The following is a 14051-nucleotide window of genomic DNA, read 5'->3' on the forward strand; positions in this document are numbered from 1 at the left end:
CCCACTATTCCCGTCGCAGGCATCACGCCGAGATGGAACAGTCCCAAAATAGGATACTCACGGAGGAGAAATTTGCCATGGGCCAGGAGCTTAGGCTGTGTCCAGACTCAGGGGTTTTTTCGGGAAAAGTAGCCTTTTTTCGAAAAAACCTCACCTGCGTCCAGACTCAAGCCGCGTTCTTTCGAAATTAAATCAAAAGAACGCGGCTTTTCTTTCGATGGCGGTAAACCTCATTTCACGAGGAAGAACGCCTTCTTTCAAAAGTTCCTCTTTCGAAAGAAGGCGTTCTTCAATGTAAATAGGGCTTCTTCGAAAGAGAGCATCCAGACTCACTGGATGCTTTCTTTCGAAAAAGCAAGCCGCTTTTTCGAAAGTTCAACGTGCAGTCTAGATGCTCTCTTTCGAAAGAGGCTCTTTCAAAAGTATCTTTCGAAAGAGCCTCTTTCGAAAGAGGCTTGCAGTCTAGACATAGCCTTAGTTACAAAGGAGAGCAAAACCCATTTTTAAATGCACAGACAGCAGATCCCATTCCCAAACCATAAAACAATAAAACCAAATGGCTTGATCTAAACTTTATCCTATTTACATAAGAACGGCCGGACTGGGTCAGACCAAAGGTCCTTCTAGCCCAGTATCCTGTCTACCGACAGTGGCCAGCACCAGGGGCCCCAGAGAGGGTGGACCGAAGACAATGATCAAGCGATTTGTCTCCTGCCATCCCTCTCCAGCCTCTGACAAACAGAGGCCAAGGACACCATTTTATCCCCTGGCTAATAGCCTTTTATGGACCTAACCTCCATGAAATTATCTAGCTTCTCTTTAAACTCTGTTCTAGTCCTAGCCTTCACAGCCTCCTCCGGCGAGGAGTTCCACAGGTTGACTATGCGCTGTGTGAAGAACTTTCTTTTATTCGTTTTAAACCTGCTACCCATTAATTTCATTTGGTGTCCTCTAGTTCTTCTATTTAGGGAACTAATAAATAACTTTTCTTTATCCGCCCTCTCCACACCACTCATGATTTTATAGACCTCTTTCCTATCCCCCCTCAGTCTCCTCTTTTCTAAACTGAAAAGTCCCAGTCGCTTTAACCTCTCCTCATATGGGACCCGTTCCAAACCCCTACTCATTTTAGTTGCCCTTTTCGGAACCCTTTCCAAGGCCAAAATATCTTTTTTGACGAGTATTGTTTTAGAGGGAGACATCGTGTGCCCGTCAATCGCTGGAGAGCAAAACTGCCCAGGACAAAGGAGGGGAAATCCCGAAATTCCTTTGTCCCAGTTTGAAATTCCTACCTATTGGCCAACTCTTCCTGGCTTAGGTGGTTAACACTTTAGTCCCCAGTCTGCTGGCTAACCCGACAGCTTACGAGTGAAAACAGGGTCCAGCCAAGTGGATGAGACATGTAAGCTAACGGACAAGGCACAGCCAACTCGACCACGAACGCCTCTGTCCAGACACACGCTACAATTCCTCTTACGGGGGCCGAACCTCCAAGGAAGGGCAGATCTTTTCTCTCCCTGGGGCGTCCCGTTTGGTCTCACGGCAGCGACTTGCCAGACCGAGGGCGTGCGGAGGTGGGCGCCGGATCTTGAAAAAGATCTCTTGGCCTTGGGCGAGGTTCAGGAAAAGGCCACAAAACCGAGGAGGGGTTGGGCACGGGCCCCATAGGAAGAGAGAGTAAAACGATTTGAGCTTTTCAGCTTAGAAGAGAGGAGATGAAGGGCGGTCGGGTAGGATCGAGGTCTACAAAATCAGGCCTGGTGCGGAGAAAGCGAATAAGGAAAAGTGATCGACTTGTTCCCATAATATAACAAGGAGGGGACACCCAATACAACGAACGGGCTGCAGCTTGAAAACAAACCAGGGGAGGTTTTGCGGCACGCGGCGCTCCGTTAACCTGTGGAACTCCTCGCCACAGGATGGCGTGACATTCAGGGCTGGAACGGGGTCCAAAAAGAGCTCAATAGATTCATGGAGGTGAGGTCCAGCAATGGCTATTCGCCAGGATGGGTAGCGATGGTGTCCCCAGCCTCTGTTTGTCTGTCCTTCCCACCCCGAGCAGCCCCTAATCCCCCCTCTCCTGGATCAGTTGGGGTTTGTGGGCTGGGACTCTGGGCTGGCTTGGTCCTGGTTTGCCCCGGTCTGTCTGGCCGCGAGGGGAACAGGAATGAAGATGGAAGGAACCCAGGGGAGAATTGACCTCGGTTTGACTCCCCCAGGCTCCGGCTCAGACCCCGTCCTCCACATCGGGCTCTCCCAGGACAAGCGGATGAACGTCACGTGTCTCTCCGAGGGCTGGTACCCGGCCCCAGAGGTGTTCTGGCGAAACGGCGACAGGCAGAACCTGACCCTGTCGGAGAAGAAAAAATTCACCATGAACCAGGGGCTGTATGACATCTGCAGCTCCGTAGTGCTGACCGAGAACTCAGCCCCTACCTTGGTCTGCGCCATCCGCCCCGGCGCACCCGGCCGGGAGAAAGTCTTGGCCATTCGCCTTTCTGGTGAGACCCTCGGGGAAGCAGGACACAGACCTGTGCCCTGTTCTCGGTCGCCGTGTGTCTGGGTGGCACCCAGCCCGACGGGGCCCTGATCTCGGTCACCGTGTCTGGCCACCCCCAGAAGTGATTTTATTCATGCCTTTTCGGCCCCACTGAAATACAGAATTCACCATTATATTCAGTAGACCCTAGCGAAAATATCCTTTTAAAAAAATGTAGGACTCAAATGCCCAACCAACTGGTTGGAGAAAAACCTTCTATGGCAAATTCAGCAATTGCCCACATTCTCCGCCCCAGCTTCTGTTCGGGGGATTTGCCGCGCCATGTTGCGGGGGACTAACACGGGGTCTGTTTTCCCTTTTGCAGAGGACTTTTTCCCCAGAGCCGCCTCTTGGAAAGTGGGCCTCTCCTTGTTCCTGTCCGTGTGCATGTGCCTCCTCTTCCTGCTCGCCTCCCGCTTGTGGCGGGCTCGTTGGGCACGGCCCAAACCCGCTGCTTTCGCCGCAACGCACGGCAGGAGCCGGTGGGAAAAGTGAAAGGTCTGCTTGGGGATCAGCTGGTAGGAAGCCACACAGACGACGCTGTTCCCTGCCCCAGAGCTAGCGCGGAAACACGCTTTCACGCCAGCGGGAGGGTTGTGAAACCGCCGGCGACAAAGGATGTTGCTACAGCCAGGGCCTCGTTTCCCAGTTTCGAAGGTTTCACCGTTTATTTCCCTTATCCCGGGACGCTAGAACGGGAAGGGACCTCGAGGGGCATCGGGTCCAGTCCCCTGCCCGCACAGCAGGACCCAGCACCGTCTAGACCCGTGTCACTTAAATTGTGTTCTGCGTCACGCAGAGCAGAGTTCAAAATGGCCGCCCTTAAAGGGGCAAGCCACCTTTTTTTTTTTCCTCAACCACTTCCCCTCAACCCTTTCGTTTGTTTGTTTGTTTGCCCAACGAAAAAATCCTTGGTGATCCCTCATTAAAAAAACAAATACTTCTGGTGTTCCTCGGTCGTAAAACGTTTAAGAACCACGAGACCGTCCCAGACAGGTGTGGATCCAACCTGCTCTTCAGTATCTCCAGGGATGGAGACGCCACAGTTGCTGCAGTTTAAGCCCCTTGCGTCTCGTCCTAAAGGGAGGCTGGTGGGACTCGAACCCAGGAGGGGCGGGGCCTCGGGGGAAGGGGCGGGGCCTCCGGGGGAAAGGGTGAGGCCGGCTCGCCCCACCTGGCCCGGCGAGGAACAACGCCCCTGCCCCCTGCATGAATGTGCCAGGACGGCCTCTCTGTGCATTTCCCTCTCGGCCTGACTGCACCCTCCCCGGTCACGCGCGTGTCTCAGCCCCGGTGGAGGCCTGAAGGGGCTGGTCCCGAGCTCGCGCGCTCCTGGGTGGTCCCCCATCTCCTATGCAGGCTGGGGGTGGGCGGGGCTTGCCTCCAGGGGCGGGGCTTGCCTCCAGGGGTGGGGCCAGCAACCCTGGCCCTCGAGTGGCCAAGAAGGATCGGGCTGGGGGTGGGCGGGGCTTGGCTCCAGAGCAGGGCCAGCAGCCCTCTAGGTGACCAAGAAAATCGGGCTGGGGGTGGGCGGGGCTTGCCTCCAGGGGCGGGGCCAGCCTCCAGGGGCGGGGCCAGCAACCCTGGCCCTCGAGTGGCCAGGAAGGATCGGGCGGGGGGTGGGCGGGGCTTGGCTCCAGGGCAGGGCCAGCAACCCTCTAGGTGACCAAGAAAATTGGGCTGGGGGTGGGCGGGGTTTGGCTCCAGGGGCGGGGCCTGCAGCCCTGGCCCTCTAGTGGCCAAGAAGGATTGGGATGGGGTGGGCGGGGCTTGCCTCCAGGGGCGGGGCCAGGAGCTCTGGCCCTCTAGTGGCAAAGAAGGATTGGGATGGGGTGGGCGGGGCTTAGCTCAAGAGGTAGGGCCTCGGGTGGAAGGGGCGGGGCTGGGCCTTGCCTTCACCCGCCGCCCAGGGGCACAGGCCAGCCGTGCGACCGCCCCTCTCGGCCGGGCCTCCTCCCCAGGGCTGGGAGGCCTAGGCGGGTGGGACCCATCGGCCTCAGTTTCCCTGCTCGGAAAACTGCTCCGGCATGTTGCCTGCTGATTCAAAAACCTTCCCGGATGCAGGCAGGCGGCCCAGGCTGGGGGCTCCCCCAAATCTCCCCGGCTTGGGGCGCCCAACACAGCCGGCGAGTCCGCGTGGACCGTGGCCCCCTGGGATGGACGTGTCTCCGGCGGGCGCCCCCAGGACCCGGCCCGTCGTTAGGGATCGGTGCAATTAGCGCCACCGACCTGGCGCGCGCCGGCCCGCCGGGCAGGACCCAGCACCGTCTAACGCTGGGTTCCCAAAGCGGGGTGCCCTGGGGGGGCATGAAGAAATTCCAGGGGGGCGCGAGATGACCCAGCCCCCCATCAATCCTCCCCTCGCTGCTCCCCCCTCGCCGCTCTACCCACTAGCCCCCACTGCCCCCCAGAGCCGGAAAGGGAACCTGGCCCCCCCTCGCTGCTCTACCCACGAGCCCCCGCTACCCCCCAGAGCCGGAAAGGGAACCTGGCCCTCCCTCGCTGCTCTACCCACTAGCCCCCGCTGCCCCCCAGAGCCGGAAAGGGAACCTGGCTCCTCCCTCGCTGCTCTACCCACTAGCCCCCACTGCCCCCCAGAGCCGGAAAGGGAACCTGGCTCCCCCCTCGCTGCTCTACCCACTAGCCCCCGCTGCCTCCCAGAGCCGGAAAGGGAACCTGGCTCCTCCCTCGCTGCTCTACCCACTAGCCCCCGCTGCCTCCCAGAGCCGGAAAGGGAACCTGGCTCCTCCCTCGCTGCTCTACCCACTAGCCCCCACTGCCCCCCAGAGCCGGAAAGGGAACCTGGCTCCTCCCTCGCTGCTCTACCCACTAGCCCCCGCTGCCTCCCAGAGCCGGAAAGGGAACCTGGCTCCTCCCTCGCTGCTCTACCCACTAGCCCCCTCTGCCCCCCAGAGCCGGAAAGGGAACCTGGCCCCCCCTCGCTGCTCTACCCACTAGCCCCCACTGCCCCCAAGAGCCGGAAAGGGAACCTGGCCCCCCCCTCGCTGCTCTACCCACTAGCCCCCGCTGCCCCCCAGAGCCGGAAAGGGAACCTGGCTCCCCCCTCGCTGCTCTACCCACTAGCCCCCACTGCCCCCAAGAGCCGGAAAGGGAACCTGGCTCCCCCCTCGCTGCTCTACCCACTAGCCCCCACTACCCCCCCAGAGCCGGAAAGGGAACCTGGCCCCCCCTCGCTGCTCTACCCACTAGCCCCCACTACCCCCCAGAGCCGGAAAGGGAACCTGGCCCCCCCTCGCTGCTCTACCCACTAGCCCCCGCTGCCCCCCCAGAGCCGGAAGGAAACCTGGCCCCCCCTCGCTGCTCTACCCACTAGCCCCCGCTACCCCCCAGAGCCGGAAAGGGAACCTGGCCCCCCCTCGCTGCTCTACCCACTAGCCCCCGCTGCCCCCCCAGAGCCGGAAAGGGAACCTGGCTCCCCCCTCACTGCTCTACCCACTAGCCCCCACTGCCCCCCAGAGCCGGAAAGGGAACCTGGCTCCCCCCTCGCTGCTCTACCCACTAGCCCCCACAGCCCCCCAGAGCCGGAAAGGGAACCTGGCTCCTCCCTCGCTGCTCTACCCACTAGCCCCCACTACCCCCCAGAGCCGGAAAGGGAACCTGGCTCCCCCCTCGCTGCTCTACCCACTAGCCCCCGCTACCCCCCAGAGCCGGAAAGGGAACCTGGCTCCCCCCTCGCTGCTCTACCCACTAGCCCCCGCTGCCCCCCAGAGCCGGAAAGGAAACCTGGCTCCCCCCTCGCTGCTCTACCCACTAGCCCCCACTGCCCCCCAGAGCCGGAAAGGGAACCTGGCTCCCCCCTCGCTGCTCTACCCACTAGCCCCCGCTGCCCCCCAGAGCCGGAAAGGGAACCTGGCTCCCCCCTCGCTGCTCTACCCACTAGCCCCCTCTGCCCCCCAGAGCCGGAAAGGGAACCTGGCCCCCCCTCGCTGCTCTACCCACTAGCCCCCGCTACCCGCCCCCAGAGCCGGAAAGGGAACCTGGCTCCCCCTCGCTGCTCTACCCACTAGCCCCCGCTGCCCCCCAGAGCCGGAAAGGGAACCTGGCTCCCCCCTCGCTGCTCTACCCACTAGCCCCCGCTACCCCCCAGAGCCGGAAAGGGAACCTGGCTCCCCCCTCGCTGCTCTACCCACTAGCCCCCGCTGCCCCCCAGAGCCGGAAAGGGAACCTGGCTCCCCCCTCGCTGCTCTACCCACTAGCCCCCGCTGCCCCCCAGAGCCGGAAAGGGAACCTGGCTCCCCCCTCGCTGCTCTACCCACTAGCCCCCACTGCCCCCCAGAGCCGGAAAGGGAACCTGGCTCCCCCCTCGCTGCTCTACCCACTAGCCCCCACTGCCCCCCAGAGCCGGAAAGGGAACCTGGCTCCCCCCTCGCTGCTCTACCCACTAGCCCCCACTGCCCCCCAGAGCCGGAAAGGGAACCTGGCCCCCCCCTCGCTGCTCTACCCACTAGCCCCCGCACCCCCCCCAGAGCCGGAAAGGGAACCTGGCTCCCCCCTCGCTGCTCTACCCACTAGCCCCCTCTGCCTCCCAGAGCCGGAAAGGGAACCTGGCTCCCCCCTCGCTGCTCTACCCACTAGCCCCCACTGCCCCCCAGAGCCGGAAAGGGAACCTGGCCCCCCCTCGCTGCTCTACCCACTAGCCCCCACTACCCCCCCAGAGCCGGAAAGGGAACCTGGCCCCCCCTCGCTGCTCTACCCACTAGCCCCCACTGCCCCCCAGAGCCGGAAAGGGAACCTGGCTCCCCCCTCGCTGCTCTACCCACTAGCCCCCGCTGCCCCCCAGAGCCGGAAAGGGAACCTGGCTCCCCCTCGCTGCTCTACCCACTAGCCCCCGCTGCCCCCCAGAGCCGGAAAGGGAACCTGGCTCCCCCCTCGCTGCTCTACCCACTAGCCCCCGCTGCCCCCCCAAAGCCGGAAAGGGAACCTGGCTCCCCCCTCGCTGCTCTACCCACTAGCCCCCGCTACCCCCAGAGCCGGAAAGGGAACCTGGCTCCCCCTCGCTGCTCTACCCACTAGCCCCCGCTGCCCCCCAGAGCCGGAAATGGAACCTGGCTCCCCCCTCGCTGCTCTACCCACTAGCCCCCACTACCCCCCCAGAGCCGGAAAGGGAACCTGGCCCCCCCTCGCTGCTCTACCCACTAGCCCCCGCCCCCCCCCAGAGCCGGAAAGGGAACCTGGCTCCCCCCTCGCTGCTCTACCCACTAGCCCCCGCTGCCCCCCAGAGCCGGAAAGGGAACCTGGCTCCCCCCTCGCTGCTCTACCCACTAGCCCCCGCTGCCCCCCAGAGCCGGAAAGGGAACCTGGCCCACCCTCGCTGCTCTACCCACTAGCCCCCACTGCCCCCCAGAGCCAGAAAGGAAACCTGGCTCCTCCCTCGCTGCTCTACCCACTAGCCCCCACTGCCCCCCAGAGCCAGAAAGGGAACCTGGCTCCCCCCTCGCTGCTCTACCCACTAGCCCCCACTGCCCCCCAGAGCCAGAAAGGGAACCTGGCCCCCCCTCGCTGCTCTACCCACTAGCCCCCACTGCCCCCCCAGAGCCGGAAAGGGAACCTGGCCCCCCCTCGCTGCTCTACCCACTAGCCCCCGCTACCCCCCAGAGCCGGAAAGGGAACCTGGCTCCCCCCTCGCTGCTCTACCCACTAGCCCCCGCTGCCCCCCAGAGCCGGAAAGGGAACCTGGCTCCCCCCTCGCTGCTCTACCCACTAGCCCCCGCTGCCCCCCAGAGCCGGAAAGGGAACCTGGCTCCCCCCTCGCTGCTCTACCCACTAGCCCCCGCTGCCCCCCAGAGCCGGAAAGGGAACCTGGCTCCCCCCTCGCTGCTCTACCCACTAGCCCCCGCTGCCCCCCAGAGCCGGAAAGGGAACCTGGCCCCCCCTCGCTGCTCTACCCACTAGCCCCCACTACCCCCCCCCAGAGCCGGAAAGGGAACCTGGCTCCCCCCTCGCTGCTCTACCCACTAGCCCCCACTACCCCCCAGAGCCGGAAAGGGAACCTGGCTCCCCCCTCGCTGCTCTACCCACTAGCCCCCACTGCCCCCCAGAGCCGGAAAGGGAACCTGGCTCCCCCCTCGCTGCTCTACCCACTAGCCCCCGCTGCCCCCCAGAGCCGGAAAGGGAACCTGGCCACCCCTCGCTGCTCTACCCACTAGCCCCCACTGCCCCCCCCCCAGAGCCGGAAAGGGAACCTGGCTCCTCCCTCGCTGCTCTACCCACTAGCCCCCGCTGCCCCCCCAGAGCCGGAAAGGGAACCTGGCTCCCCCCTCGCTGCTCTACCCACTAGCCCCCGCTACTCCCCCCAGAGCCGGAAAGGGAACCTGGCTCCCCCCTCGCTGCTCTACCCACTAGCCCCCGCTGCCCCCCAGAGCCGGAAAGGGAACCTGGCTCCCCCCTCGCTGCTCTACCCACTAGCCCCCGCTACCCCCCCCCAGAGCCGGAAAGGGAACCTGGCTCCCCCCTCGCTGCTCTACCCACTAGCCCCCGCTACCCGCCCCCAGAGCCGGAAAGGGAACCTGGCTCCCCCCTCGCTGCTCTACCCACTAGCCCCCGCTGCCCCCCAGAGCCGGAAAGGGAACCTGGCTCCCCCCTCGCTGCTCTACCCACTAGCCCCCACTGCCCCCCAGAGCCGGAAAGGGAACCTGGCCCCCCCTCGCTGTTCTACCCACTAGCCCCCGCTACCCCCCAGAGCCGGAAAGGGAACCTGGCTCCCCCCTCGCTGCTCTACCCACTAGCCCCCGCTACCCCCCAGAGCCGGAAAGGGAACCTGGCTCCCCCCTCGCTGCTCTACCCACTAGCCCCCACTACCCCCCCAGAGCCGGAAAGGGAACCTGGCCCCCCCCTCGCTGCTCTACCCACTAGCCCCCACTGCCCCCCAGAGCCGGAAAGGGAACCTGGCTCCCCCCTCGCTGCTCTACCCACTAGCCCCCGCTGCCCCCCAGAGCCGGAAAGGGAACCTGGCTCCCCCCTCGCTGCTCTACCCACTAGCCCCCACTGCCCCCCAGAGCCGGAAAGGGAACCTGGCTCCCCCCTCGCTGCTCTACCCACTAGCCCCCGCTGCCCCCCAGAGCCGGAAAGGGAACCTGGTGCCCCCCTCGCTGCTCTACCCACTAGCCCCCGCTGCCTCCCAGAGCCGGAAAGGGAACCTGGCTCCCCCCTCGCTGCTCTACCCACTAGCCCCCACTGCCCCCCAGAGCCGGAAAGGGAACCTGGCCCCCCCCTCGCTGCTCTACCCACTAGCCCCCGGTGCCCCCCAGAGCCAGGGAGGGCCCCCAGGCGTCCTGGCGCCCAGCCTCACCGCTGAGTGTGATGCCAAGTGACCTGTGCCCGGGGCGAAAGTCCACCCCCCTCCCCCCGCCTGCCCCACCTGGCTGCACTGGAGTCTGCTCCCCAGGCCGCCGGCAGCCCAGCCCCGACTCCCTGCCGGGCTCCGGGGGGCAGCAAGGTGGGCAGGGGGGCTGGGACCCCGACGCATCAGCCGGGAGGGGACCGGCGGCCGTAGGGCCGGGGCAGGTAGGAGGGCAGGTGGCTGGAGCCAGGGGCCTGTCCCGGCCCGTGACCCGCCACGAGCCCAGGGAAATCAAGGGGGGGGGCGCAGAGATGGGGTGGGGGGCGGTGGGGGGTCAGCGGATGGGGCACGAGAGGAGGGAGCAGGAGTTCTGGGCTTCTTTGGGGCAGAGTCAAGGGGGCTCGGGCGGGGGGGGCTGGGCGCCACAGCTCGGTGACCCCAGCGAGCCTGCCCGTGCCTCAGTTTCCCCTCGCTCACCTGCAGACCGTGGCCCGGCTCCGCGCTGGCACCGGGGGTGAAGGAGTCCGGCCACGCGGGGAATCGGGGCCAGGCCCCCACATCTGGGAGGCGAAGAGGGGCAGTAATCGAAGGAGACGTCTTTCCCCAGCGGTGCCGACTCCCCCGACGAAACCGACTCGGGAGAGACGTGAGCCCCCCCACCCGGAGCCGGAGAGGAGGGAGCCCCCCAAATCCGCACAGCCGGGGTCATGGACGGGGACGCCGCCCCCGCCTGCCCCATGATGAAGGTCTACAGGGAAAAAGGTAACGGCCCTGCCCCCGGCCCCGCCCCACACATCTCCCCCAGTGCCCATTCTACAGCACCGCCCCCTGCCCCGCCCCACACATCTCCCCCCAGTGCCCGTTCTACAGCACCGCCCCCTGCCCCGCCCCACACATCTCCCCCCAGTGCCCGTTCTACAGCACCGCCCCCTGCCCCGCCCCACACATCTCCCCCCAGTGCCCGTTCTACAGCACCGCCCCCTGCCCCGCCCCACACATCTCCCCCCAGTGCCCGTTCTACAGCACCGCCCCCTGCCCCGCCCCACACATCTCCCCCCAGTGCCCGTTCTACAGCACCGCCCCCTGCCCCGCCCCACACATCTCCCCCCAGTGCCCGTTCTACAGCACCGCCCCCTGCCCCGCCCCACACATCTCCCCCCAGTGCCCGTTCTACAGCACCGCACCCTGCCCCGCCCCACACATCTCCCCCCAGTGCCCGTTCTACAGCACCGCCCCCTGCCCCGCCCCACACATCTCCCCCCAGTGCCCGTTCTACAGCACCGCCACCTGCCCCGCCCCACACATCTCCCCCCAGTGCCCGTTCTACAGCACCGCACCCTGCCCCGCCCCACACATCTCCCCCCAGTGCCCGTTCTACAGCACCGCCCCCTGCCCCGCCCCACACATCTCCCCCCAGTGCCCGTTCTACAGCACCGCCCCCTGCCCCGCCCCACACATCTCCCCCCAGTGCCCGTTCTACAGCACCGCCCCCTGCCCCGCCCCACACATCTCCCCCCAGTGCCCGTTCTATAGCACCGCCCCCCGCCCCGCCCCACACATCTCCCCCCAGTGCCCGTTCTATAGCACCGCCCCCCGCCCCGCCCCACACATCTCCCCCCAGTGCCCGTTCTATAGCACCGCCCCCCCGCCCCGCCCCACACATCTCCCCCCAGTGCCTGTTCTACAGCACCGCCCCCTGCCCCGCCCCACACATCTCTCCCCAGTGCCCGTTCTACAGCACCGCCCCCTACCCCACCCCACACATCTCCCCCCAGTGCCCGTTCTACAGCACCGCCCCCTCCCCATCCCACACATCTCCCCCCAGTGCTCGTTCTACAGCACCGCCCCCTACCCCGCCCCACACATCTCCCCCCAGTGCCCGTTCTACAGCACCGCCCCCTCCCCATCCCACACATCTCCCCCCAGTGCTCGTTCTACAGCACCGCCCCCTGCCCTGCCCCACACATCTCCCCCCAGTGCCCGTTCTACAGCACCGCCCCCTGCCCTGCCCCACACATCTCCCCCCAGTGCCCGTTCTACAGCACCGCCCCCTACCTGCCCCACACATCCTCCCCGCAGTGCCCGTTCTACAGCACCGCCCCCTGCCCCGCCCCACACATCTCCCCCCAGTGCGTTCTACAGCACCGCCCCCTACCCCGCCCCACACATCTCCCCCCAGTGCCCGTTCTACAGCACCGCCCCCTCCCCATCCCACACATCTCCCCCCAGTGCTCGTTCTACAGCACCGCCCCCTGCCCTGCCCCACACATCTCCCCCCAGTGCCCGTTCTACAGCACCGCCCCCTGCCCTGCCCCACACATCTCCCCCCAGTGCCCGTTCTACAGCACCGCCCCCTGCCCTGCCCCACACATCTCCCCGCAGTGCCCGTTCTACAGCACCGCCCCCTGCCCCATGCCCCACACGGCTCCCCCCAGTGCCTGCTAGAGGGCACAGCCCCCTGTCCCGCCCCACGTCTCCCCCTAATGCCCGTTCTACAGCACAGTCCCCTGCCCCGCCCCACACGGCTCCCCATAGTGCCCGTTCTACAGCACCGCCACCTGCCCCGCCCCACACATCTCCCCCCAGTGCCCGTTCTACAGCACATCCCCCTGCCCTGCCCCACACGGCTCCCCCCAGTGCCTGTTATACCACACAGCCCCCTACCCCGCCCCACACGGGTCTCCCTAGTGGCCGTTACTCTAGTCCTGGGGGTGGCTTTATGTAAGTTTGGGGTCTCACCTGTTGGCTTGTCCCCCCCCCAGAGGATGTCTCTCTGGACCCCAACACGGCTCACCCCTCCCTGGCGCTGTCCGAGGACCGGAGGCAAGTGACGGCCACCCGCCCCCACCCGGCTGCGCCCGACGCCCCCGGCCGCTTCGACGTCTACGCCTGCGTGCTGGGCGCCGAGGGCTACACGGCGGGGACCCACTTCTGGGACGTGCAGGTCCCCGGCGCCGGGGGCTGGGCTCTGGGCGTCACCCGGGCGTCCGCCGGCCGCAAGGGACGGGTCCCATTCAGCCCTGAGCACGGCACCTGGGCCATCCAGCTCTCCATGGGCCAGTACCGGGCGCTGAGCGCCGAGTGGATCCCGCTGGCCCCGCCCCGGCGCCCCGGCAAGATCCGCGTGTACCTGGACTACGAAGGCGGGGTGGTGGCTTTCTACGATGCCGAGACCACGGCCCCTCTCCACGCCTTCTCCGCCTCCTTCCACGGGCCGATCCTCCCCTTCTTCTGGGTCTGGTCCGCGGGGACCTCCCTGCGGCTGTGCCCCCCGCCGCGAGCATCCCCACCGAGGCCGTGAGCCTCAGGGCACGTCGGCGGCCGCGGGGCCACGTCGTCTCTCCGCCGGAAAGCGGCAGGGCGGACCTGTGAGCCAAGGAGGTACCATCGCCCGCAGGCTACGGCTCCAGGCCGCGGTTTCTCGGCACAACCGAAGCCGACACGGGACTCGTGTGCACGAGTCGCGATCTCGTTTGCACACCAGGGTTTTTGCACGGAAGCAAGGAGGCACCGTCACGACTGCCAAAAATGTTCTTGGCCAAAAATAGGCTAATACAGCACTCATTTGCATGAGTCTCTTTGGTATACGTTCTCCGGATCCATGTTGGCGCAAAAACGCGCCACGTGGGTGTTTTCTTTTTGCGGCAACAAACCGGTTCTCCGCAAGATCCGTAGGCTCCCCGAAAAGGCGGTTTACCAATCGTGCGGGAAAAAGAGGGTTTGGCGCCAAAAGAAAACGGCCGTGCTGCGGCTCCATCTACCCGCCGAATTGGCTCGGCAAAACATATGCCAACACGGGACTCATTTGCACGAGTCGTGATCTGCCTCACGTATGTTTTGCCGACGCGTTTTTGCACGAGGGGGTTTTGCACGAAAACAAGCCGTGGGGATGTATTCTTTTGGTGCAAAACCCTCTTTCCATCCACACGGCTTGTTTTTGCGCAAACGCCCTCGCGAGAAAACGAAAACACCGAAAATATGCCAATGAGATCGCAATTCATGCAAGCGGGTCCCTCATTTGCATATTTTTGGCCGAGAAAACTCGCGGTGTAAAGGTGTAGAGGTAGCCTGCTGGGTTTGGCGCAAAAACCCCAGCGCGAAAAACGGATACGCAGAAAATATGCCAATGAGATCGTGACGTATGCAAAGGAGCCCCTCATTTGCATATTTTTGGCCGAGAAAACTCGCGGTGTAAAGGTGTAGAGGTAGCCT

At 65.0% G+C, this 14051-nt stretch overlaps 1 protein-coding gene across 1 annotated transcript in view; it reads left to right on the forward strand.

The window, feature by feature from the left end:
- Positions 1-13140, forward strand: part of LOC102451363 (butyrophilin subfamily 1 member A1-like) — a 20294-nt gene extending 7154 nt beyond the window's left edge. Inside the window, exons 4-8 of the mRNA XM_089770524.1 lie at positions 2220-2501; positions 2865-3030; positions 4604-4737; positions 10491-10601; positions 12602-13140. Coding sequence (XP_089626650.1) covers positions 2220-2501; positions 2865-3030; positions 4604-4737; positions 10491-10601; positions 12602-13140 — 1232 coding nt within the window. The remainder of the gene's footprint in view (positions 1-2219; positions 2502-2864; positions 3031-4603; positions 4738-10490; positions 10602-12601) is intronic.
- The last annotated feature ends 911 nt before the right edge of the window (positions 13141-14051 follow it).

This window comes from Pelodiscus sinensis, chromosome 19, assembly GCF_052426305.1.
Source record: "Pelodiscus sinensis isolate ZL-2025 chromosome 19, ASM5242630v1, whole genome shotgun sequence".
In the NCBI taxonomy this organism is placed as follows: domain Eukaryota; kingdom Metazoa; phylum Chordata; order Testudines; family Trionychidae; genus Pelodiscus; species Pelodiscus sinensis.